The 26,411-nt window shown below is 43.0% G+C and overlaps 1 protein-coding gene across 2 annotated transcripts in view; it reads right to left on the bottom strand.

Moving 5' to 3' along the window:
* The window catches only part of PRSS12 (serine protease 12), a 200,405-nt gene that overhangs the window by 25,471 nt on the left and 148,523 nt on the right, over positions 1-26,411 (bottom strand). For both annotated transcript variants that reach the window (XM_040418279.1, XM_040418280.1), the window contains 2 exons: positions 21,554-21,695; positions 9,472-9,677 (listed from right to left, as the gene is read on the bottom strand). In XM_040418279.1, the coding sequence (XP_040274213.1) occupies positions 9,472-9,677; positions 21,554-21,695 (348 nt within the window). The remainder of the gene's footprint in view (positions 1-9,471; positions 9,678-21,553; positions 21,696-26,411) is intronic.

The following is a 26,411-nucleotide window of genomic DNA, read 5'->3' as shown; positions in this document are numbered from 1 at the left end:
ATATTCAACCAAATCTGTCATTACTTGTGTGCCTGTATTAGTGTAATACGGTACCTAAATAGATAGCCAGACAGTGTTAGGTGTCTGTAAAGGCCTGAATTTTAATTAAATACATTGGCCCGAATAATATTTTTCTTATTGTGGTGAACGGTAACAATGAGGAAAACAACTAGTAAGGGACGCGGACGTGGACATGGTCGTGGTGGTGTTAGTGGACCCTCTAGTGCTGGGAGAGGACGTGGCCGTTCTGCCACAGCCACACGTCCTAGTGTACCAACTACCTCAGGTCCCAGTAGCCGCCAGAATTTACAGGGATATTTGGTGGGGCCCAATGCCATTCTAAGGATGGTAAGGCCTGAGCAGGTACAGGCATTAGTCAATTGGGTGGCCGACAGTGCATCCAGCACGTTCACATTATTTCCCACCCAGTCTTCTGCAGAAAGCGCACAGATGGCGCATGAAAACCAAGCCCATCAGTCTGTCACATCACCCCCATGCATATCAGGGAAACTGTCTGAGCCTCAAGTTATGCAGCAGTCTCTTATGCTGTTTGAAGACTCTGCTGCCAGGGTTTCCCAAGGGCATCCACCTAGCCCTTCCCCAGGGGTAGAAGAGATAGAATGCACTAACGCACAACCACTTATATTTCCTGATAATGAGGACATGGGAATACCACCTCAGCACGTCTCTGATGATGACGAAACACAGGTGCCAACTGCTGCGTCTTTCTGCAGTGTGCAGACTGAACAGGAGGTCAGGGATCAAGACTGGGTGGAAGACGATGCATGGGACGATGAGGTCCTAGACCCCACATGGAATGAAGGTCGTGCCACTGACTTTCACAGTTCAGAGGAAGAGGCAGTGGTGAGACCGAGCCAACAGTGTAGCAAAAGAGGGAGCAGTGGGCAAAATCAGAACACCCGCCGCCAAGAGACTCCGCCTGCTACTGACCGCCGCCATCTGGGACCGAGCACCCCAAAGGCAGCTTCAAGGAGTTCCCTGGCATGGCACTTCTTTAAACAATGTGCTGACGACAAGACCCGAGTGGTTTGCACGCTGTGCCATCAGAGCCTGAAGCGAGGCATTAACGTTCTGAACCTTAGCACAACCTGCATGACCAGGCACCTGCATGCAAAGCATGAACTGCAGTGGAGTAAACACCTTAAAAACAAAGAAGTCACTCAGGCTCCCCCTGCTACCTCTTCTGCTGCTGCCGCCTCGGCCTCTTCTGCTGCTGCCGCCGCCTCGGCCTCTTCCTCCGCCTCTGGAGGAACGTTGGCACCTGCCGCCCAGCAAACATGGGATGTACCACCAACACCACCACCTGCATCACCAAGCATCTCAACCATGTCACACGGCAGCGTTCAGCTCTCCATTTCACAAACATTTGAGAGAAAGCGTAAATTCCCACCTAGCCACCCTCGATCCCTGGTCCTGAATGCCAGCATTTCTAAACTACTGGCCTATGAAATGCTGTCATTTAGGCTGGTGGACACACACAGCTTCAAACAGCTCATGTCGCTTGCTGTCCCACAGTATGTTGTTCCCAGCCAGCACTACTTCTCCAAGAGAGCCGTTCCTTCCCTGCACAACCAAGTGTCCGATAAAATCAAGTGTGCACTGCGCAACGCCATCTGTGGCAAGGTCCACCTAACCACAGATACGTGGACCAGTAGGCACGGCCAGGGACGCTATATCTCCCTAACTGCACACTGGGTAAATGTAGTGGCGGCTGGGCCCCAGGCGGAGAGCTGTTTGGCGCACGTCCTTCCGCCGCCAAGGATCGCAGGGCAACATTCTTTGCCTCCTGTCTCCTCCTCCTCCTACTCAGCTTCCTCCTCCTCTTCTTCCACCTGCTCATCCAGTCAGCCACACACCTTCACCACCAACTTCAGCACAGCCCGGGGTAAACGTCAGCAGGCCGTTCTGAAACTCATATGTTTGGGGGACAGGCCCCACACCGCACAGGAGTTGTGGCGGGGTATAGAACAACAGACCGACGAGTGGTTGCTGCCGGTGAGCCTCAAGCCCGGCCTGGTGGTGTGCGATAATGGGCGAAATCTCGTTGCAGCTCTGGGACTAGCCGGTTTGACGCACATCTTTTGCCTGGCGCATGTGCTGAATTTGGTGGTGCAGAAATTCATTCGCAACTACCCTGACATGTCAGAGCTGCTGCATAAAGTGCGGGCCGTCTGTTCGCGCTTCAGGCGTTCACACCCTGCCGCTGCTCGCCTGTCTGCGCTACAGCGTAACTTCGGCCTTCCCGCTCACCACCTCATATGCGACGTGCCCACCAGGTGGAACTCCACCTTGCACATGCTGGACAGACTGTGCGAGCAGCAGCAGGCCATAGTGGAGTTTCAGCTGCAGCACGCATGGGTCAGTCGCACTGCGGATCAGCCCCACTTCACCACCAATGACTGGGCCTCCATACGAGACCTGTGTGCCCTGTTGCGCTGTTTTGAGTACTCCACCGACATGGCCAGTGGCGATGACGCCGTTATCAGCGTTACAATACCACTTCTATGTCTCCTTGAGAAAACACTTAGGGCGATGATGGAAGAGGAGGTGGCCCAGGAGGAAGAGGAGGAAGAGGGGTAATTTTTAGCACTTTCAGGCCAGTCTCTTAGAAGTGACTCAGAGGGAGGTTTTTTGCAACAGCAGAGGCCAGGTACAAATTTGGCCAGACAGGGCCCACTACTGGAGGACGAGGAGGACGAGGAGGACGAGGATGAGGAGGAGGTGGAGAAGGATGAGGATGAAGCATGTTCACAGCGGGGTGGCACCCAAAGCAGCTTGGGCCCATCACTGGTGCGTGGCTGGGGGGAAACACAGGACGATGACGATACGCCTCCCACAGAGGACAGCTTGTCCTTACCTCTGGGCAGCCTGGCACACATGAGCGACTACATGCTGCAGTGCCTGCGCAACGACAGCAGAGTTGCCCACATTTTAACGTGTGCGGACTACTGGGTTGCCACCCTGCTGGATCCCCGGTACAAAGACAATGTGCCCACCTTACTTCCTACACTGGAGCGTGATAGGAAGATGCGCGAGTACAAGCGCACATTGGTAGACGCGCTACTGAGAGCATTCCCAAATGTCACAGGGGAACCAGTGGAAGCCCAAGGCGAAGGCACAGGAGGAGCAAGAGGTCGCCAACGCAGCTGTGTCACGACCAGCTCCTCTGAGGGCAGGGTTAGCATGGCAGAGATGTGGAAAAGTTTTGTCACCACGCCACAGCTAACTGCACCACCATCTGATACGGAACGTGTTAGCAGGAGGCAACATTTCACTAACATGGTGGAACAGTACCTGTGCACACCCCTCCACGTACTGACTGATGGTTCGGCCCCATTCAACTTCTGGGTCTCCAAATTGTCCACGTGGCCAGAGCTAGCCTTTTATGCCTTGGAGGTGCTGGCCTGCCCGGCGGCCAGCGTTTTGTCTGAACGTGTATTCAGCACGGCAGGGGGCGTCATTACAGACAAACGCAGCCGCCTGTCTACAGCCAATGTGGACAAGCTGACGTTCATAAAAATGAACCAGGCATGGATCCCACAGGACCTGTCCATCCCTTGTGCAGATTAGATATTAACTACCTCCCCTTAAAAATATATTATTCTACTCCAGGGCACTTCCTCATTCAATCCTATTTTTATTTTCATTTTACCATTATATTGCGGGGTAACCCAAAGTTGAACGAACCTCTCCTCTGTCTGGGTGCCGGGGCCTAAATGTGTGACAGTGGCCTGTTCCAGTGGTGGGTGACGTGAAGCCTGATTCTCTGCTATGACATGAAGACTGATTCTGTGCTGACATGAAGCCAGATTCTCTGCTATGGCATGAAGAGACTGATTCTCTGCTGACATAAAGCCAAATTCTCTGCTATGGCATGAAAAGACTGATTCTCTGCTGACGTGAAGCCAGATTCTCTGCTATGGGACCTCTGTCCAATTGATATTGGTTAATTTTTATTTTTTTTATTTTTATTTTAATTCATTTCCCTATTCACATTTGTTTGCAGGGGATTTACCTACATGTTGCTGCCTTTTGCAGCCCTCTAGCTCTTTCCTGGGCTGTTTTACAGCCTTTTTAGTGCCCAAAAGTTCGGGTCCCCATTGACTTTAATGGGGTTCGGGACGAAGTTCGGGTCGGGTTCGGATCCCGAACCCGAACATTTCCGGGAAGTTCGGCCGAACTTCTCGAACCCGAACATCCAGGTGTTCGCTCAACTCTAATAATAATAGAACTTCTGATGAGGTTGATGAGCACAAGAGCAACCCTGTGTCTATTTGCTAGGTTTGGAGTTTTGAATTTCATTTCCAGAGTGCACAGCTTAGAGAGAGTAGTGGTAGGGTATGGGTATAGTTAGCAGTGGTCGTAAGGATGAACGAATCGGTTCAAAGCAAACTAGATTTGTTACAAATTTCACAAAAATTCATCCGCGAAAAGGATTTGAAGATTTTTTAGTTCCTTTCAGATAAATAAATTTTACTGTCTATGTTGGTGGGCAAAACCTTGAGGGAGGAAAAAGAAGGGTGGTCTGGTCACATGACACAGGGAGGAAGAGGAGAGGGGTTGTCTTGATTGGCTTAGAGGTGGACAGACAGCCTGGATCGGCCAATCAGGGAGGCAGAAGGCAGGGAAGTGCCTGTGCAGAACAAGGCAAAACACCATTCTGCATTGTACAGGGTGGGCCCATGAAAAAGTAGCCACCTCCAGTGATAGTATGAAAAGATGAACGAGCAAGTGGACTGTTTTTTTTAATTACCCACAAGTCACAAAAGATACTGAAACTGGTCCCTGTTCACATCTATGCATCTTTGGGCACGTTGGCTGATACTGCTTGCAGCTCTTCAACAGTGATGTTACAGATAGTCTTTGTGATGTGTTCCTTCAGTTCATCCAGGGTATGGGGATTGTCAACGGATACTTTCTGTTTGAAATTTCCCCACAGATAAAAATCACATGTGGGAACATGGTGGCCATAACCCCTTGCTCATAATTCGCTCCTCCGTCAACAATTCATTAACCCGTGCCAGTGAGTTCCCTGAAGTGTGGTATGTTGCCCTATCTTGTTAAAAAAAGCAGGACATTTTTTCTTCTGGTGTTTGCTGGTTGTAAAACTGTTCAAAGATGTCCAGGTAAATTGCAGTATTCACGGTTGATTTGAATGGAAATTGGGCACACTATTCGTGTTCCTGACACTGCACACAGACGCCAATTTTCTGGTTGTGGGGATTTTCAGCAGAACAGGACCTCGTATTCTGGGAATTTATGTTAACTAATAAATGAAACCAAGCTTTGCCCATCATGAAGTATAGCAATGGGTCCAAATGTCTGTTACAATCATAGTCATCACTAAGTCCAGTAATGTAGGTGTTTAGCTTTGTCAGACTCTTTCAGTTCCTGCACACACAATATTCAGTGCGGTTTCAGGTTCAGAGATTTCAGCACTCGCTGACCCGTCGTTCATGATACATCAACTTGCTAAGATAGTCTTTGAGTTGTTTTTTGGGGATTACTTGCAATCCGCTACTCAATTGCATGCACAACTTTAGCTGTCCTGATCGATGGAGGCCTCGGTTTGTTCATGCTTGCAACGGAGCCAGTTTGATGCCATTTCCGAACCAGACTCTAAATACAACGTTTAGCTGGTGGTTTGGTTCCTGGGTACTTGTCAGCAAAAGTCTCTTGCATTTCCTTAATCGATCTGCTTCACACATAGCCTTCCACAATGAGCATTCGCTGTTCCAGGGAGAACACCATCGTTCTGACACAACTAGGCCTCTTTTATCAAACTGAATAATAAATCAGCCTTAGGGTGGGTTCACACTACCGGTATGCCATTCCGTTATAGGTTTCATTTATAACGGAATATAATGAAATGGCCAGATGGAATGCAAAATGGAAGCCTTTAAGAGGCATTCCTTTTTGCGCCGTCCTAATAGAAGTCTATGGGCAAGCATAAGGGACCTGTTTGGTTTCCGTTAAGCAGGACGGAAACAAAGTCATGTCGACCAGAATGACAGCAATATGTTCAGTACAGGGGAAGATATCACCGAGAGAAATCGCGATGCAGTGAATGAAGCTGAAAGTAAAAGCAGTTTTTACCCGCAATTATTCTCGATTTCTAACAGTGATTTCTTCTCTGTTGCTTGGCCTTTAGCTGTCATTATTGTATGTTGCATGTTTCTAGCTGCTACCATTCAGGAGATAGCAGCATGTAAAGCAGCCCTCCACTTTCTGCCCGATCTAACCCATTGCTCTCCAGTCTCTTGTTTATATCAGAGAGGAGACGGCCTGCACATGACAACGCTATGAGAAGAGGCTTCTCAGTGTGAAAGTGACACACATTTCTGGGTGTTATTATGAGGTAAAACTGAAAAAGATTCAATTATGAAGCACAAAATTACTTATATAGCAGGGTGTACTTTCTATCTATTCTATCTATATATATATATATATATAAAAAGAAGGACGTAAATATGTGTGTATGTATGTTCCACGATCTTTTAAAAATGCAACCAACTTGGTATACACATTCCTCGCTACCTGGAGAGAAATCTTGTGGGGGTCTCAGCTCTCTAGGACGTACCGTTCCTGAGATATTCCCAAAAAATGACCTGCCAATACAAGCCTGCAAGTCTTTCTCTTCAAATCCCGACTGCCATACACACGGTCACATGTCCCTTATCAGCCAATAGAAGCTCGCAGGCCCTTAGTCTCCACATACACACAGTTTTACTCCAGGTTTCCATAACAAACCAGCCATTTTTCTTCACTGCTGTAGGTCAGTTTCAGGCTAGGGCTACACGACGACACGTGTCACGTGACAATAAGTCGCACGACACATAGGGCACAACTACACTGCCACATGTGTCGCGCGACATTGATGTCGCACCAATGTCGCGCAACAATTTTTATAGTCTATTGTGTTGCACTGCGACATGTGACATGGACGCAGAAACATCCATGTCGTGTTACAGACGCAGCATGTCACATGTCGCAGTGCGACACCATAGCCTATCATTATAAAAATTGTTGAGACAAAATGTAGCCATAGCATTAAAGGGGCAGGGTGCTGTGGTTACTTTTAAAGGGGCGGGCACTGTGGAGGTCATTGTTAAAGAGGCGTTCACTGGGGATGTTACTGTTAAGGGGGCAGGCCACTGTGGAGGTCACTTTTAAAGGGGCAAACACTGTGAAAGTCACTGTTAAGGGGGCAGGGTCCACTATTAAAGGGGAAACTGCTGTGGAGGTCACTGTTAAGGCAGCAGGGTACTGTGAGGTCACTGTTAAGGCAGCGGGGTACTGTGGAGGTCACTGTTAAGGAGGCGGGTCCCTGAGGAGGTCACTGTCAAGGGAGTGGGGTGCTGTGAAACTCAATGTCAAGGGGCGGGCTGCTGTGAAGGACAAAGTGTGTGTGTGTGTATAAACAGGGGCAGGGACCTGCTCCTGTTGAGACATAATTTTTCGAACACTTAGTCCAAACAAGCCACTATTTTTTTCCTATAACACCATGTGTCTTTCCAATTTTTTGAAGATTTCTAATATAAAAACGAATAACACATGACTGCGCAGTGTGATTTTAAACATGCTATTTAACACAAGTTTACCGATAGCTATATATGTCAGTCTCACATAATTTGTTATTGATGTCAATGCCTTTAGGAGCATGGGGAAGGGGGAGCGAAAGAGCAAAAATGTGTAAAAAATTAATAATAAAAAAATAACATTTTTGTAAAATAGAAAATCTGAGCACTAGGAGACTAGAGGATGTTATATACCAATATTCAGTGCAATTGGAGAAACTTTGATTCATGTAGAGTCTATTCTGACTCAAATCAACTTATTTTTTATAAAATTTGGACACAAAACAAACTTCAATAAATTCGCTCAACTCTAAGTGGTAGTGAACTATCCTAATGCACCAGGAGGTAATATCCGAAAAAGAGAGAGACTGGGCATCCAGGGTACATTAGTGACAATCTAATACATCTACTGTCAAATAGCATGGTTGGCCAACTGAAAATCCAGAAAGAAAGCATGCTAACTAGGACGTAAAGGATGACAGAGGAACATGTAAGGGAACACTGATCAGCATTAGGGTCATACATATTGGGCATAAAGTCCATAGTTCTGGATAAGTTGTGTGCCTATATTGTCATAGAAATCTTTCCCATGACAATTAAATTGGTTTCTCCAACTTTCTACACGTTACGACTAACTGTGAAATTGTAAAGTCTGATAATTATTTATGCTGTGAACTGAATGGCTTCTTCTGTCCTCGGAGTTCTATTGTTTGCAGAAATCTAAGATCTGCAAAACTTCATTTCTCCTAAGAAAATAGGATCATTGCTTAGCAACGGCACCCATAGCATCCCCCAAGTCTTAATTGGTACTGTAACTTGGCAGTTGCCTACTTCTCTCTGATTGAGGCTGTTAATAATATATCTTCTTGTTTCTTCACTCCACAGGCTTCAGCAGAACAGCTGTGGCTGTGACTAAGGAGAATGTCAAGTAAATGAATTTTCTGACCTTCCTCTAGACACAGTGAACTCATTTGCCTGTGGACTTCTTATAGGCACAGAGAGAAAAGACAGGGCCATTTTTAATAAAAAAACATTTCCATTTGGTTGAGAGATGTAGGAAGGTGCTTTTGCTCTCATCAAAAATAGAAGGTACATTTATAATACTTTGCTCTGATGTTAATGAGCTTTTCTCCTATCTTCTTGCATGCCACAAAAATCAAATGGACCATGCTATTTTCCTATTGTTTCTGTAATATGTATATTCATTTTGTATGGTTGTACATAATAACACAAGATTTAGATTGTGTTTGAACTTTTCTTTACTTTTTGTACTTGTTTTTAGGTATTACTTTATTCATATAGGATTGAGTACTGTACTTTTATCCTTAATGGGGTTGTCTCACTTCAGCAAATGGCATTTATCATGTACACAAAGTTAGTATAAGATACTAATATATTGTGATTGTCCATATTGCTTCCTTTGTGGCTGGATTGATTTTTTTCATCACATTTTTCACTGCCTTTTTCCATGGTTATGACCACCCTGCAAACCAGCAGCTGCGGCAGATCTTGCACACAATATAGGAAAAAGCACCGGCCTATATGCACCCCTGCGGTCCCGTCTACCAGAGAGGCCGCCGCTTTTTCCCGTAGTGTGCAAGCACGACCACCACTGATGGATTGTAGAGTGGTTGTAACCATGTAAACGAGCAGTGTATAATGTGATGGAAAAATGAATGCAGCCAGCAAAGGAAGCAATATGGACAATCACAATGCATTAGTAAGTGCCTTGTATTACCTTTGTCTACATGATAAATGCAATTTGCTGAAGTGAGACAACCCCTTTAAGGATCAGATCTATGAGTGCAGTAGGTCTCATTTCATACATCCCATGCCAGGTCCCAAGAAAGGCCTAACGTTAAGAAGAACCCACCTTTAAGTCCTACAGCTGTCGTTTTCTTGCTTAAATAATCACAGATCACTCCGGCATCTTCACTATGACGACAGTTGTGCTTTCCAATATCTTCCTTGATACAGTCTGCCAAGGATCTTTCATTTCCGGTACATTTAACATTATCCACATGAATCGGCCCTTTACCTTCTCCAAAATAAGCCATGTTCCTGGCCTTTGCAGGACCTCTGAAATAGTAATAGTTCATTATCAGGGATTACAGATACTGTATATAATGGAGTGATAATTCAGATATATTCATTGCTTTACTTACAGTAGAAGGAATACACGTTAGAAATGATTTCAGCTAAGATGCTAACCATAGGTCCTTATGATGCTGTATATTAGTTCACATGTGAGTGCTCATATTACTCTTGAGTGAAACTGGCCTTCCATTGCAATTCAACTCAATGACAGGGAGAATGGACAGAAGTTATCTGAATGAGAAAATCTATGCTTTCAAATGTCATTACTAATGAGCTTAGAATGGTTTATTACATCATTGATGAATATTAATTGTGAGATAAGTTGCTAGGGGTTGTCCGGGTTCAGAGCTGAACCCGGACATACCCTTATTTTCACCCAGACAGCCCCCTTGAGGCTAGCATCAGAGCATCTCATGCTTCGATGCGCTCCCTTGCCCTGCGCTAAATCGTTCTTTTGTTTATCATAACACACTGTCAGGCGGAAACTTCCGCCCGGCAGTGTGCACGGTGACGTCACCGGCTCTGATGGGCGGGCTTTAGCGCTGCCCTAGCTGTTTTACTGGCTAGGGCAGCGCTAAATCCCACCCATCAGTGCCGGTGACGTCACTGGGCTTCCTGGCAGCCCCATGGAGAGCCCAGTACGTCACCGGATCTCCAAAAAATGCCTTTGCCCTGCGCTAAATGAACTGCTCCGATGCTCAAGTCAGGGGGGCTGCCGGGGTGAAAATTGAGGTATGTCCAGGTTCAGCTCTAAACCCGGACAACCCCTTTAATTACAACACACCAATTAATGAACACATTTGGTTCTTATGCTTTTTTATCCTCTAGTAGAACTTTCCAAGCAATTACCTTCTTCAGAGCCAATGGCAGAAATGCATTCAATTTATAAATTACATTTTAAAGGACACCTGTGCATTTGCCAACCTTACCATTGCTGTTTATCGTTCCTAGTAGAAAATATTGTAAAATGTTAGAACGATAGGAAGATGGATTAAAATTCTAGGGAGAAAAAGAATTAGAGTTGCATTGATGTTGATACTTGCCTCTACATACTGCTCTCAGAAAGGCCATAAAGCAGAAAGGTTGGCACAAGATGAATAAGAGGGAAAAGTAGAGAAGTGGACAGTGCCATTGAGAGACAATGACAGAAAGCAACTTGTGTGACCAGAATTCATCAATCTTTACCAGACACCCTTAACCGCTTAATGACCAGCGTGTTTTAGGCCTTAGAGACCAAGCATTTTTTTTTTCATTACTTCATCGTCACATTCCAACAGCAAACAGCTAAGTTTGATGGCACCATCTTGGTGTACACATACAGTACTTATTTATTGACTTTTATAAACTCTTTTATGGGGGATGGGAAAAAACAGCAATACTGCCAGTGAGTTTTTACATTATACATTTTTCAGCATAAATAACCTGATTATTTTACTCTCTGGGAGAATATGATTACAGCGATACCAAATGCATATAGTTTTATTTTTCGTTCTATAGAGCTATGTGAGGGCTCGATTTTTGCAGAATGACTTTTTCATTTGTTTTTGTTTTTATGGCTTTCATTGTACAGGATAAATGACATGGTAATTGTGTAGTGCAGGTCGGATACAGCAATACCAAATATGTGTTGGGGATTTTATTTCTGAATTTCTCTCCATTGAAATGTCTTTTTTTAGGAAAATAGGTGTATTTTTATTTAGTTTTTTATTTAATACAACTTTATTTTACTCTTTTTAACCTTTTACTAGTGCCAAAAGTGGACTCTGAAAGGCGATGTTTTGATTGCTTCTATAATGCACTGTACTGCTTATGTGCAGCCTGATATAAATATACAGCAGGTAGGCCTGGGGCCTTCATTAGGCACCAGGCTGCCATGCAAATGTATCAGCACCCCGCGATCACATTCACATTCTTAACTGCGGTATCTAAGAGGTTAAATGGCCCAGATAGTGCTTCTGCCAATCTGGGCTATTAGAGCAGTTGCCTGGCTCTCATTTAAAAGCTGTGACCCCACTCTCTGCTGCCTGAGAGACACGTGCAGTGCCAAAAAAGGTGGTGGCCTAGCCTAAGGCCCATTAGTGACCACTGCATACTGGCAGTTAGTGTTAAGTGACTTCGATCTGAATTTCAGGGGAAATTAGATTAAAAAAGCCGGTTTTCCGTGTGCTTCATGGTAACGAATTGATTTTCCCTGAAATGGGTTAAAAAAGATTAAAAAACATACCTCATCCGTTTGAACATGAAGAGCCGGCTGCCACCATCTTAATTGAAGATCCCATGCATAATCCCATGTGCCACCACAGCGGCCAACGTGATAACATCATCACAGGCCGCGCAAGATTTTACTCTGGATCTTCAATCAAGATGGCGGCAGCCGGGTCTTCGCGATCAAATAGATGAAGTAAGTATGATTTTATTTTTTTAAATTATATACTTTAGTACAGGGATCAGCAACCTCTGGCACTCCAGCTGATCTGAAACTACAACTCTCAGAATCCTCCTTTAACTTTTATGGGAGATGAAAGAAGTGTGTATGCTGGGAGTTGTAGTTTCACAGCAGCTGGAAAGCCGAAGGTTGCTGATCCCTGCTTTAATATTAAACTTGGGTGCCGCTATCAGCAATCAATAAGGCATCTGAAGGGTAAAATGACGGGGATTGGTGCAATCGCTGCTCACTGTCATTGCACCCACTACCTACAAAGAAATGCAGTTTGTGACGATTTTTTTTGTAAAATTTGGGGAGCAGCCGAATCGAATTTTACAAAACTTCTCTGATCACAACTGGCAGTCACTGGCAGACGGGTTAAAGCAGTGTACCCTAGCTGCATGCTGTCTGTCAAATATTGTAACGACTATGACATAATTATACAGTCTTTGTGTGACAAGATGGAAATATTTTTCAGCTCCTCTCCAACTGCTAAAACTGCTGTATTTAGCAGTAGGATGCCTTCTGAATTGTAAAATTCTTCCAATAAATTGTACCGTACAAGTCAGGTGATTAACCTTCTTATTGGGGGACAGAATGGTGTTATTATTCTCTTTGTCAAAGGGGTGTGCCCACACGCAATCTGGCACCACTGATTGGACAGTGTCAGAGTATGTGGTACACACCCTTTCATTTGATAACGCCTAGTTGTTAATGTATTCAAAACTATCTTAGCGGAATAGCAGAGAACTGCACAACAAGAAGAAAATATGCTCCCGGCATACTATTTCATGAAGAATACAAATGTTTACGAAAGAAGACATGTGAAGGAGCTGACATTTCTTCTTTAAATAATTTGGCTAGGCGGCCCACCCGCCAGCTGACAAGTATGTCCTCGCTATAGATGGAGGAAGAGGTGCAATCTGCTCCATCCTGACAAGCACTGATGCTCTCCCACTTCCTCCTTCCATTCCACGTTGTCTTTCTTCTTAGTCCCCTCTGCTATAAAGTGTTTCCACCCGTCTCATGGTGATTTACTACTTATACTCTGTTTGTGGAGCTTGAGTGAATTCCACTCCTCCAAATTTATTCAGTCAGCTAAAGAAAGAGGATGCAATTTGGACTGAAAAGTTTGCTGTTTGATGATTGATGGACAGTTGCCTATAAACCATCACTGCCTCATAATGGTACGTTCACGAAAATGTACCTGTCTGATGCTGAAAACCTGCCATGACTGTGAAGACATGAATATAATTCCTGTAAAAGGGCACTAGAGTTAAAGGAGTATGGCCACAAATGGCAGGATAGCTGATACAGACTGATTACTGGAGCACCCACTGCTGGGGCCCTCATCAGTCGCTAGAATGGGAGTTTTAACCTCTTCCACCTGCAGCCATTTTCAGTTTTTGCATTTTCATCTTTTAATCCCTGCCTTTCAATAGCCATAACTTTTTTATTTTTCAATTCATCTACCCATATAAGGACTTTTTTATTTTTAGGACATGCTGTACATTCTATTGACACCTTTTAATATTACATACAATGTAATAGAAGCTGGAAAAAATGGGTTTCATTTTTACGGCATTTACTGTGCAGTAATAATAACACATTACCTTTATTTTGCTGACACCAATATTTTTGATATTTCTGCCTATGAGACTGTGTGAGGCTTCTATTTTTGCAATGCGAGCTGCAGTCTTTTATTGATAACATTTTTGGGTTATGTAAGACTTTTTATACTGCCTCAGAAGAACCAAATACCACAGTGCAACACAAAATATTGCCCTAGAAGTTTCCCTTCTGAGGTGGCCAGTGCTGCCTTCTTCTGTCATCCTCCTCCTCCAGTATTTTCTAATTAAGAACTCGAGCAGGGGGCTTAGGATGTGAGATGAGAGCCAAAGCAACAAGCCTGCCGTTGAATGCTGCACAGAGACGAATCTCCATACAGCATTCAAACGAAGTTTTGAGCGAATGGACTTCGAATCTGTGACTACTGCAGCCGATCAATGTATTCGGCAGTCTAAGGCTACATGCACACGACCATGCCGTTTTTTGCGGTCCGCAAACAAACCGCGGATCCGCAAAAAAAAACGGAAGCCGCCCGTGTGCCTTCCGCAATTTGCAGAACGGAACGGGCGGCCCATTGTGGAAATGCCTATTCTTGTCTGCAAAACGGACAAGAATAGGACATGCTATATATTTTTTTGCTGGGCCACGGAACGGAGCAATGGATGCAGACAGAACATTGAAGTGAATGGGTCCGCACCCGAGCCGCAAAAACTGCGGATCGGATGTGGACCCGAAAAACGGTCGTGTGCATGAGGCCCAATGCTGAGGACAGTGATTGACTGCAGCTGTCACACGTATACCAGCACATCACCAATGCATTTTTCCATTAGATACCATTTTGGGATACGTGCAAACATTAGATACATTCTTAACAAATTTTCTAGGGGCGAGGCTGTGTGACCAATAAAACCCAACAATTCTGGCACTGAGGATTATTTACGGTGTTCATTTTGCAGGTTAAATAATAGGATAACTTAATAAATCAGATTGTTACAAATATGATTATGCCAATTTTGTGTATACTGTAGAGAGAAAAATACTTTTAGATATTTTTTAAGAAACATTATTCATGTGTTTTTCATATGCTTTAGTCCCATGGGAGCAGGGGCGTAGCTATAGGGGAAGCGGCTGCTTTGGGGCCCTGAACCAGAAGGGGCCCATCCAGGAGGAGGAGGACTAAAAGATTGTGTCAGGGCCCCCTCAACAGTATTACACAATGAAATTATATACAGTGACAGTATAGACAGTGTAGAAAACGGATGGAACAGCTGCCGGGCCTGGTCTGAGAGAGCGATCTTTACTAGCTACAGGAATGGGAGCGGCATGAAAAGAAGGGATTGAGGGAGGGGGGCCCCATTCAAAAATTTGCTGTGGGGCCCAGTGATTTCTAGCTACGCCACTTCATGGGAGACTTATACACTGCGTGCAGAATTATTAGGCAAATGAGTATTTTGACCACATCATCCTCTTTATGCATGTTGTCTTACTCCAAGCTGTATAGGCTCGAAAGCCTACTACCAATTAAGCATATTAGGTGATGTGCATCTCTGTAATGAGAAGGGGTGTGGTCTAATGACATCAACACCCTATATTAGGTGTGCATAATTATTAGGCAACGTCCTTTCCTTTGGCAAAATGGGTCAAAAGAAGGACTTGACAGGCTCAGAAAAGTCAAAAATAGTGAGATATCTTGCAGAGGGATGCAGCACTCTTAAAATTGCAAAGCTTCTGAAGCGTGATCATCGAACAATCAAGCGTTTCATTCAAAATAGTCAACAGGGTCGTAAGAAGCGTGTGGAAAAACCAAGGCGCAAAATAACTGCCCATGAACTGAGAAAAGTCAAGCGTGCAGTTGCCAAGATGCCACTTGCCACCAGTTTGGCCATATTTCAGAGCTGCAACATCACTGGAGTGCCCAAAAGCACAAGGTGTGCAATACTCAGAGACATGGCCAAGGTAAGAAAGGCTGAAAGACGACCACCACTGAACAAGACACACAAGCTGAAACGTCAAGACTGGGCCAAGAAATATCTCAAGACTGATTTTTCTAAGGTTTTATGGACTGATGAAATGAGAGTGAGTCTTGATGGGCCAGATGGATGGGCCCGTGGCTGGATTGGTAAAGGGCAGAGAGCTCCAGTCCGACTCAGACGCCAGCAAGGTGGAGGTGGAGTACTGGTTTGGGCTGGTATCATCAAAGATGAGCTTGTGGGGCCTTTTCGGGTTGAGGATGGAGTCAAGCTCAACTCTCAGTCCTACTGCCAGTTTCTGGAAGACACCTTCTTCAAGCAGTGGTACAGGAAGAAGTCTGCATCCTTCAAGAAAAACATGATTTTCATGCAGGACAATGCTCCATCACACGCGTCCAAGTACTCCACAGCGTGGCTGGCAAGAAAGGGTATAAAAGAAGAAAATCTAATGACATGGCCTCCTTGTTCACCTGATCTGAACCCCATTGAGAACCTGTGGTCCATCATCAAATGTGAGATTTACAAGGAGGGAAAACAGTACACCTCTCTGAACAGTGTCTGGGAGGCTGTGGTTGCTGCTGCACGCAATGTTGATGGTGAACAGATCAAAACACTGACAGAATCCATGGATGGCAGGCTTTTGAGTGTCCTTGCAAAGAAAGGTTATTGGTCACTGATTTGTTTATGTTTTGTTTTTGAATGTCAGAAATGTATATTTGTGAATGTTGAGATGTTATATTGGTTTCACTGGTAAAAATAAATAATTGAAATGGGTATATATTTGTTTTTTGTTAAGTTGCCTAATAATTATGCACAGTAATAGTCACCTGCACACACAGATATCCCCCTAAAATAGCTAAAACTAAAAACAAACTAAAAACTACTTCCAAAAATATTCAGCTTTGATATTAATGAGTTTTTTGGGTTCATTGAGAACATGGTTGTTGTTCAATAATAAAATGAATCCTCAAAAATACAACTTGCCTAATAATTCTGCACTCCCTGTACACTGAAATACTTCTGCATTACACTAAATAGAGTGTAACAGCAGACAGGACATGGCAGGCCTGGGGGCTTTGAGAAGGCCATTAGCTAACATTCACTGGGTGTCTTTCAGAGCACAGAGGGAGCTTTCTTCCTTTAATTTCTCAGATCCCGACGGGAACAGCCAAGTACCAGGTGTATAACACAGCCGCCAACAGCAAGTGATGGTGCAGACCCAGCTCCTGAGCTTGTGCCATCACCATGACATACTATTACAGCACTGAGCATTAACTATCTACACTCGGTGAGGTAATAGTATGTCACTGAGCGGGGAGGGGTTAAATACGGTATATGAATTTGCACAGCACAAACGACATAACATTAGATCACAAAGCTAGAATAAATCCATATGGGAGGCCAAATATCAATGGTGATGCTACTTTTGGTTGTACTATAAATAGGCCAAATGTATAAATAATGCTTATTATTATTAAAATATTAGGATAAACTGTAACATTTCATAATGAATAATATGCACAGTGAAATTATTGAAGCCTCTGTAAACCCCAGTAGCGTCGCAGAATAAGATTTATTGCATTTTCCCATACAATAGCCCTTTGACATCTATTGCGTTCAGTGTCTACCAAGTCAACATCTTATCATCTCCGGATTTCACTCATGCCTTCAACTGTCTAAATATTGTCATATCATGTAGCCAGTCTCCAGACATGATGTAATACATCAGATAATGTGTATGAGCTTACGTAATGCCTGGCTGCACTGAAATATCTTGATATATTTAGCGTCTTAATGGGTCTTTTCTAATTTGTAAGACAGTCCTTTAATGTGATTTAGGCCATTCACGTCCTCTCAGTTACATATAATGACATTGTTGGCCGCAGGAAACAAGCTTCAGTCTGCAGTAACCCTTCTCAAGGTTGGATGGAGGGGGATATCCTTTTATTAAAATAGTTTCCATCCTGCAGCAATTGATTGCAGTCCAGAAAATTTTTGTGCACGTCTGACTTAACAATGCTTATTTGCAGTAATAACCCAAAGTGCGTGTATGGAAAGAGTATTGAAATGCACAGTGCTGTCTGGGGAGGGCTGTATTCCCTTTAAGTATGAAGCATCTATGAATAAAATCCCTGATGCCTGTGTTTTCTATCAGCTATGAAGTGGGAAGAAAAGCTATATTTTCACACTTCATTATTCACATTTTTAGGAGACAAACAGAGAATACAACTTTATAAGATGTAAAAAGTTTGGTTTTATAGCTATATAATTGAAGTGACGCACAATGGACCATGACAATGTAATTGACAGAATGCTTCACAACTGATCTGGCGAAGATGATTCAGGGGTCAAAACTTTCTCTGTGTAGCAAAGCAATGGTTCTTCTCCATCATTTCTTGTAAAATAGAAAGTTATAAAAAATAAATAAATTATATACAGTTGCAAGAAAAAGTATGTGAACCCTTTGGAATGATATGGATTTCTGCACAAATTGGTCATAAAATGTGATCTGATCTTCATCTAAGTCACAACAATAAACAATCACAGTCTGCTTAAACTAATAACACACAAAGAATTAAATGTTACTATGTTTTTATTGAACACACTGTGTAAACATTCACAGTGCAGGTGGAAAAAGTATGTGAACCCCTAGACTAATGACATCTCTAAGAGCTAATTGGAGTGAGGTGTCAGCTAACTGGAGTCCAATCAATGAGATGAGATTGGAGGTGTTGGTTACAGCTGCCCTGCCCTATAAAAACACACACCAGTTCTGGGTTTGCTTTTCACAAGAAGCATTGCCTGATGTGAATGATGCCTCGCACAAAAGAGCTCTCAGAAGACCTACGATTAAGAATTGATGACTTGCATAAAGCTGGAAAGGGTTATAAAAGTATCTCCAAAAGCCCTGCTGTTCATCAGTCCACGGTAAGACAAATTGTCTATAAATGGAGAAAGTTCAGCACTGCTGCTACTCTCTCTAGGAGTGGCTATCCTGTAAAGATGACTGCAAGAGCACAGCGCAGACTGCTCAATGAGGTGAAGAAGAATCCTAGAATGTCAGCTAAAGACTTACAAAAGTCTCTGGCATATGCTAACATCCCTGTTAGCGAATCTACAATACGTAAAACACTAAACAAGAATGGATTTCATGGGAGGATACAACAGAGGAAGCCACTGCTGTCCAAAAAAAACATTGCTGCACGTTTACAGTTTGCACAAGAGCAGCTGGATGTTCCACAGCAGTACTGGCAAAATATTCTGTGGACAGATGAAACCAAAGTTGAGTTGTTTGGAAGAAACACACAACACTATGTGTGGAAAAAAAGAGGCACAGCACACCAACATCAAAACCTCATCCCAACTGTGAAGTATGGTGGTAGGGGCTGCTTTGCTGCATCAGGGCCTGGACGGATTGCTATCATCGAAGGAAAAATGAATTCCCAAGTTTATCAAGACATTTTGCAGGATAACTTAAGGCCATCTGTCCACCAGCTGAAGCTCAACAGAAAATGGGTGTTGCAACAGGACAACGACCCAAAGCATAGAAGTAAATCAACAACAGAATGGCTTAAACAGAATAAAATACGCCTTCTGGAGTGGCCCAGTCAGAGTCCTGACCTCAACCCGATTGAGATGCTTTGGCATGACCTCAAGAAAGCGATTCACACCAGACAACCCAAGAATATTGCTGAACTGAAACAGTTCTGTAAAGAGGAATGGTCAAGTATTACTCCTGACCGTTGTGCGCGTCTGATCTGCAACTACAGGAAACGTTTGGTTGAAGTTATTGCTGCCAAAGGAGGTTCAACCAGTTATTAAATCCAAGGGTTCGCATACTTTTTCCACCTGCACTGTGAATATTTACATGGTGTGTTCAATAAAAACATGGTAACATTTAATTCTTTCTGTGTTTTTAGTTTAAGCAGACTGTGATTGTCTATTGTTGTGAATTAGATGAAGATCAGATCACCTTTTATGACCAATTTGTGCAGAAATCCATATAGTTCCAAAGGGTTCACATACTTTTTCTTGCAACTGTAGATCTTTGCTTGTTGTCAGTAAAAAATAATAAAACAAATTACTCACCTCATTCACTTGATCGCGCAGCCGTTATCGTCTTCTTTCTTCTTCTTGCAGGACCTGCAAAAAGACCTGCGCTGACGTCACCGCGCTCAACACTTTTTTCTTCTTCTTGCAGGACCTGCAAAAAGAACCTGCGCTGACGTCAGTGCAGGTCCTTTTGCAGGTCCTGCAAGAAGAAGAAGGAAGACGATAACGGCTGCGCCATCAAGTGAATGAGGTGAGTAATTTTTTTTATTATTTTTTAACTTCAAAGGACATTTTACTTAGCATTCTGTATTAAGAATGCTATTATTTTCCATTATAACCATGTTATAATGGAAAATAATAAAATCTACAGAACACTGAACCCAAACACGAACTTCAGTGAAGAAGTCCAGGTTCGGGTCTGGGTACCACATTCAGTTTTTTTATCACACACATGCAAAACGCATTTAAACGCTTTGCACTCACGCGGAAAAAAACTTAACGCAACGCAATCGCACCCAAAACTGACTGAAAACACTTGCGCGTGTTTCCCACGGCGCATCCGGACCAAATCGGTGACGTCTGTGTGAAAGGGGCCTTAAACTTTAGAAGCTTTGCACATAATTAAACTAAGTTAGTGAGATAAGCTAGTGGGATAACGTATCAGTTTTGATACAATTGTATCCTTTTTTTCTAATCTGATTTTATTATCTGATTACAGATTTTTTATTCTATTTACTGAACATGATTATGGGGACTGCCATCTTGCCTGAGCTGTTCTAAGCATTTACAAAGCATTAGGAAAATTGCTTTACGCCAGCCCTATGGGCCACAGACACAATGGTCAGGAGAGGACCTTATGGGAGAGTTTTCTAGGCATGTTCTGTGTCCCGTGCAGAGGTCATTGTACAAGGAAAGAATAGATAAGATTTGAAAATCATCTACTGTGAATGATGTATCCTGTCTTATCCATACATAGAGGGGATATCATTACAGGCAGGATTAGAATGACAGATAAGCAGATAACAGCAGTAAAGTGATCTGTACAGACCAAGAAGTGGCTCCTATTATTAAGCTTAGTGTCCAGTGCGAAAATTTTAGGATTTTATGGTTTTAGTTTAAATATAAATATTTACATGGAAAATAAAAAAAACTATCAAAAATTCTTTAACATTATGTTAGACATAAAAACATGATTTAAACAATAAGCTTTGGCATTTTAAGGTCTCAGTTGCATTGACACTGGTTTCTACAAATCTATTTCCACATGTATAGTAATTTATGATTATTACTAGGAATGAGCTAATAGACTTCAAATGAAACGTCCGAAGTCGATTTGCATAAAACGTGGTTTGAATAATGTATGGAGCGAGCGCTCTGTACAGTATTAGAATTTATTGGCTCCTATGAGCCGAAGTTATAACTTTGTGAAGTCTCGCAAGACTTCGGGTAATAACTTCATAAATTGATTTCTACTGTGAAAAAACATTTCCCGAACTCAGGTTCGGTTCCTAGTGGTACCTTGGAACCGAACCCGAGTTCGGGAAATATTTTTTTACAGTAGAAATCAATCTATGAAGTTATTATCCCAAGTCTCGCGAGACTTCGCAAAGTTATAACTTCGGCTAATAGGAGCCAATACAGTCTAATACTGTACGCTGTGCTTGATCCATACATTATTCAAAAGAAGTTTTATGCGAACCGACTTCGGATGCTTCATTCGAAGTTGATTCGCTCATCCCTAATTGTTACCGTACAAATTCCAGAAACATGAAAACCTCCTGCTGCCATCTGGAAATATATTGTCTGTCAAGGAAGTACTACATTTTCTGTACTGGACTTACTTGTAGCCAAGTTGCCGACACACAACAGACGCATCCTTATCGGTCCATCCATCATCACAGATTGTCCCCCACTGACCATTGAGATAAATCTCCACACGCCCCTCTTTCTTTGTTTCACCATCCATCAACCTCAGAGGAGGACCTGGAAGAAAGGCAATAGTGAGATAAAGACAAAGGGACACAGACTGAGACTATGCAGTTCATTACAAGAACTACTACATTTCATATGCACTAAAACTGATTTATTCCCTTGCATATTCTCATCTTATTACAGAAGTATGTAAGGAAAATCGAAATCTTTCATGATGCAGAGAAAGAAAGGATTCTGTATAGAATCAACAAATACCCAGTAAACTTAGACAAAAAATTACCTCGGGCTGTGAGACATGAGTGTTCCAGAAATAAAATAGTACTAAATGATTCAAGGGAAACTCCAATGTAATTATTTATCACAGAAACTTTCAGACAACATTTCTATTCAAGATATCTGCCAAGCAGTTACTCAATGTCTAGGCTGTGGCACAACACACTTTGGTGGCAACCATACAATGACTGGACCAGTGGCTGAGAGAGCCTACCCTATAAGCAGGTCTTGCGGGACTCTGCAGAGGTCTGTTACAACTTTAGCAGATCTTAGGTAGACTCTACAGACCCATGACATATTTGTCACTAGTCACCTGGGGGCACGTGCCTAGGACAGCAGAATTTAGGAGGCAGGACTATGACAGATGCCTTTCTCTTTTTTTTTCAAATTAGTTGTTACCATCTGTCCATTATGTTGCCATTGCATTGCAAGTATGTACGGCTGAATCTAGTGAGTGTTCATATGCACACTGAACATGTACAAATGTATGCAGTAAATATGTGTGTGGTGCCATCTGCTATTTTTATTTTCCTTATTTCTCTGTCCAACTTGCAGAGGTGGACACACATGCTCAGTTCCGTCCTTCAACTGCCACCAGCCCTATCTTTTTTTAGAAGCTGTGATGGTTACAGGGAGAGAGCTGTAGCAGAAAGGACATGCCACGTGAAAAAAAGACACAGTCCGTATAAATGGACATGCCTCTCCTGAGCTGCTAGCCTGAAGAGAATCTAGATATGTACTGTCAGTACTATATGATATCTGATTTTCTTTTTTTTTACATTATTTATGGGATAATTCGATTTGGAAATGTGGCAGCCAATTTAATAGGGGCATACTAAATGCCTTCCTAGGGCAGCCTGAAACAGCCCTGTACACAGCGTCGGACTGAAGTCCATTGGGCCCACCAGAGGAAATGTTTCTGAGGGCCCATCCTCTGTGTATACAGGACCTTTAGGGCCCTGCTTTGTTAAGGCTTCATTATTGTCAGAGCTTGGGCCCACCAGAGGAACCTCTAGTACTCTGATGGGCCAGTCCAGCCCTGCCTGTAGATACCCCTAAACAAGGGAAGAATCACACATTTTGCATCTGTGCCACATGAAAACTATCACTGCTGTCTTACAAATTGGACTGTATGATATTCATGGACTGTGCCTTTCTGAAAGAGACGATTGTTTGTCTCCTAAATTAGCCAGATGGTTGCTATCACAGAAGAACCCATTTTTAAGTTGCAAATTGGTCAGTAAACCTGATTGTTTTGCTGCACCAAACGATATTAGTGTCAAATTTCCTAAACTCTGACTCCAGGAGCCGAACCTATGTGGGATGTTACCTGTGACCCCAACTACGACTATACTCCTATGCCAAGGGGGAAAGAGATGTGAAAACAACAGCTAGCAACTTAACCCATGATGGACGACCCACACTGCATTTTTTTATCTTTTCTGATTCTACTCTCACTTGGAATAGGTCATGCCATTCGATAGCCATGTTATCCCACAAAATAACATTTCTATTTTCCCATGTAAACTCCTGTTGGTTTAGTTCTAATCAGATGGCATCTAATGTCTATGGGGCCTAGCAGGCCAGATTTCATCTGTGGAACATTTTTATTTCCCCTAAAGACAAAAGTCGCCAGGCTGGTAGCTTGTCAGAGGGCTAAAAACAGCCTTATCCCTCTTAGAGTTGCCTTGCTATGGGTTACTTTTGACCTTTTTGCAGTAGTGATGCTGTATAGTTTGAGCACATAAAGTGTTAAAGGGTTGTCCCATGGAAAATATTCTACATTTTTCGAATATCTGGATCTGAATATTTTGGTAATTGCATTAATACAAGTAAAACATAAGTGTAAAACTTTTTTTTAATAATTAGGAAAAAATTTCAATTTTGCCACCCACCCATTTAATTATGCAATCTAAATTATGGGAATAACATACTATACAACTTGGTCTATGATAATAACCAACCATAAAACTGATGAGTGTTCATAAGACCTGCTCAAGTTATTGTTTTTAATTTTTCTTTTCCCCTATTCTTATATTTCTAAATTACTGTTTGAATAAGTTCTCTAATGTGTTTAATAGATACAGCACATATTTCACTATCATTACTTCACACATCCATAGAATAAAATTTATACATGGACCTTGTATCTAGTAGTCCCTATGGAGAGCCCGGTACGTCACCGGATCTCCTAAAAATGCCTTTGCCCTAAGCGATTCAGCGCAGGGCAAAGGAGAGCATTGGAATATGAAATGCTATGATGCTCATATCAGGGGGGTTCAGCTCTGGACCCGGACAACCCCTTTAATCTGTTCTTTTATAGATAAACACATTGATTAATAGGTAAGCAATTCTATTGGCCCTGATTCACAAATTTGGGTGATATACCTGTCTCATTCTACTGTTTGTGGTGTGTCCACATTGATTAATAGATAAGAAATTCTATTAGGCCCTGATTTACAAATTGTGGTGATATGCCATTCTCATTCTACTGTTTGTGGCGTATCTACATTGATTAATAGATAAGCAATTCTATTAGGCCTTGATTCAGAAATTGGGCGATACACCTGTCTCATTCTACTGTTTGTGGTATGTCTACATTGATATTTAACTACTTCTGTTAGCAAAACAGTTACTGTGATTTAGTGTTACAGAGCGGTCTTATTTAACCCCCTGTGAGCAGTGCAAATAAATTGATTCTTCACACAGCAGAGTTGCCCACGAGTTGATATTAGGTTAAAACCAGATGGTCCGAACTTTCTGGATGGATCAAACCTGGCAGCTTGACTATTGCCATAAGGGAGGAATGTCGTTGGTTATTGGAATAAACCACACAATTCACTCCACCAACTCGACCCAAATTCAATATAGCTAATACATTCTTTTAGCGAAAAAATTTGTCTGCGTCGTTATTGCAATTGTATGACGGTATTACCAGGCAAATTGCTCCACCAACTCGACCCTAATTCATCATTCCTCGCTACCATGTTCTGTTATGGAAAATTTTAAACAAATTCTACGTCACTGTGCAGTGAAATAAATTATCCCAATAATAACCACCATAGTGAAGACAATAAAAAATAATGACCGAATTGTCATTTTTGGTCACCTCATCTTCCCCCAAAATGTAATAAAAATGTATCAAGAAGTTGCCTGAAAATGGTATCAATTAAAACCATAGTGTCACGGCCATGGCTATGACCGTGACTCCTGAACCGCATGCGGTTGTCAGCGGTTTTCTTTGGTGTTCAATCACAGGTGAGGGCTGTGGTATTTGCCTCACCTGTGGTTGCCGCTGGCAACAGTGTGTATGTGGCAGCGTAGCAGGCTGAGCTGTGCCATTGCAGCTCGCTACGTTGTGCATGCGGTTTTGAGTTATGTGTGTATGTGTGCACTTCCTTTTTATGTTATTGTGTGCACGTCTCCTTTAAGTGGTGTTTTCCCTTCCCTGGTGTTGGAAGGGTTAATCTCCTTCCTAGTGTGTGTGTGCACTGGGTGTGTCCGACTGTGGGGTGTGGCTTCTTGGCCTATAAAGCCTCACTGCTTTTGCAGGCCTGCAGGTTGCTTCAGCCATGCTTAGCTGAGAGCAGCCTCATGTCTTTATTACCTGCCAGTAAGAGCCACCCCTGTGGTCATAACCATAATGTCGCTTTAAGTTATTTCTAGTTATGTGTGATGTCCGTGTGATGTTTTATATGTGATTTTGTGCAGCTATGGATCTGGGTCCCTGTGTGGGGATGCGTTTGTGATCTGCACCCTGCTAACACAGGGATCCAGTCAGCAAGGCTGTGGCAGGTAGGTGGAACTCTTTGTTCACCTGCCATATCCATAGAGCTGTTTATGTCTCCCCTTTTCCTGCAGCTTGGCCGTTGAGACTCCTGCTCCTCCGTGTCTAGGAGGAGTGGGCTTGTCTTACTCAGCTCCTAGGTGAGGGTCATCTTGAGGGCTAGCAGGGACTTTTAGGTTCCGGAGCATGGGCCCTCCTACCATCAAGGTTGGCTCATGTAGCTAGGAGCCAGGGTCAGGTTAGGGATGCGTTTAGGAGGTGACCTGCTCCCTAATCCTGTCTTCATGGCCAAGCAGCCGTAACATCACCGGGCTCCACACGGCTGAGGATTTCCCCCATCCTCAGCCGTGACACATAGCTCGTATCACATAAATTGACACAGCTCCATCAGCAGAAAAAAATATATAGGCATCAGAATATGGCAACATAAAGCAATGAAAAAAAAAGCTTTTTTAACATTTTAAAAGTAGTAAAACATAAAAAAAAAAACATGTACACTTGGTATCAACATAATCATACTGACCAATAGAATAAATTTAACATGCAATTTTTACCGCTTAGTAAACACAGTAAAAACGAATTGCATTGTTTTTTCGCACTGTCCCCCCCAAAATTTGGTCAATACATTAGAGGTATCCCAAAACAGTGACATTAAAAATATAAGTAGTTTCAGCCATTCACTGGCCTCAATGGTGATGTGTCCCCAA

Source organism: Bufo bufo, chromosome 2 (genome assembly GCF_905171765.1).
Source record: "Bufo bufo chromosome 2, aBufBuf1.1, whole genome shotgun sequence".
In the NCBI taxonomy this organism is placed as follows: domain Eukaryota; kingdom Metazoa; phylum Chordata; class Amphibia; order Anura; family Bufonidae; genus Bufo; species Bufo bufo.
Note: the sequence above shows the minus strand (reverse complement) of the source record. Positions and strands in the feature narration are given on the sequence as shown.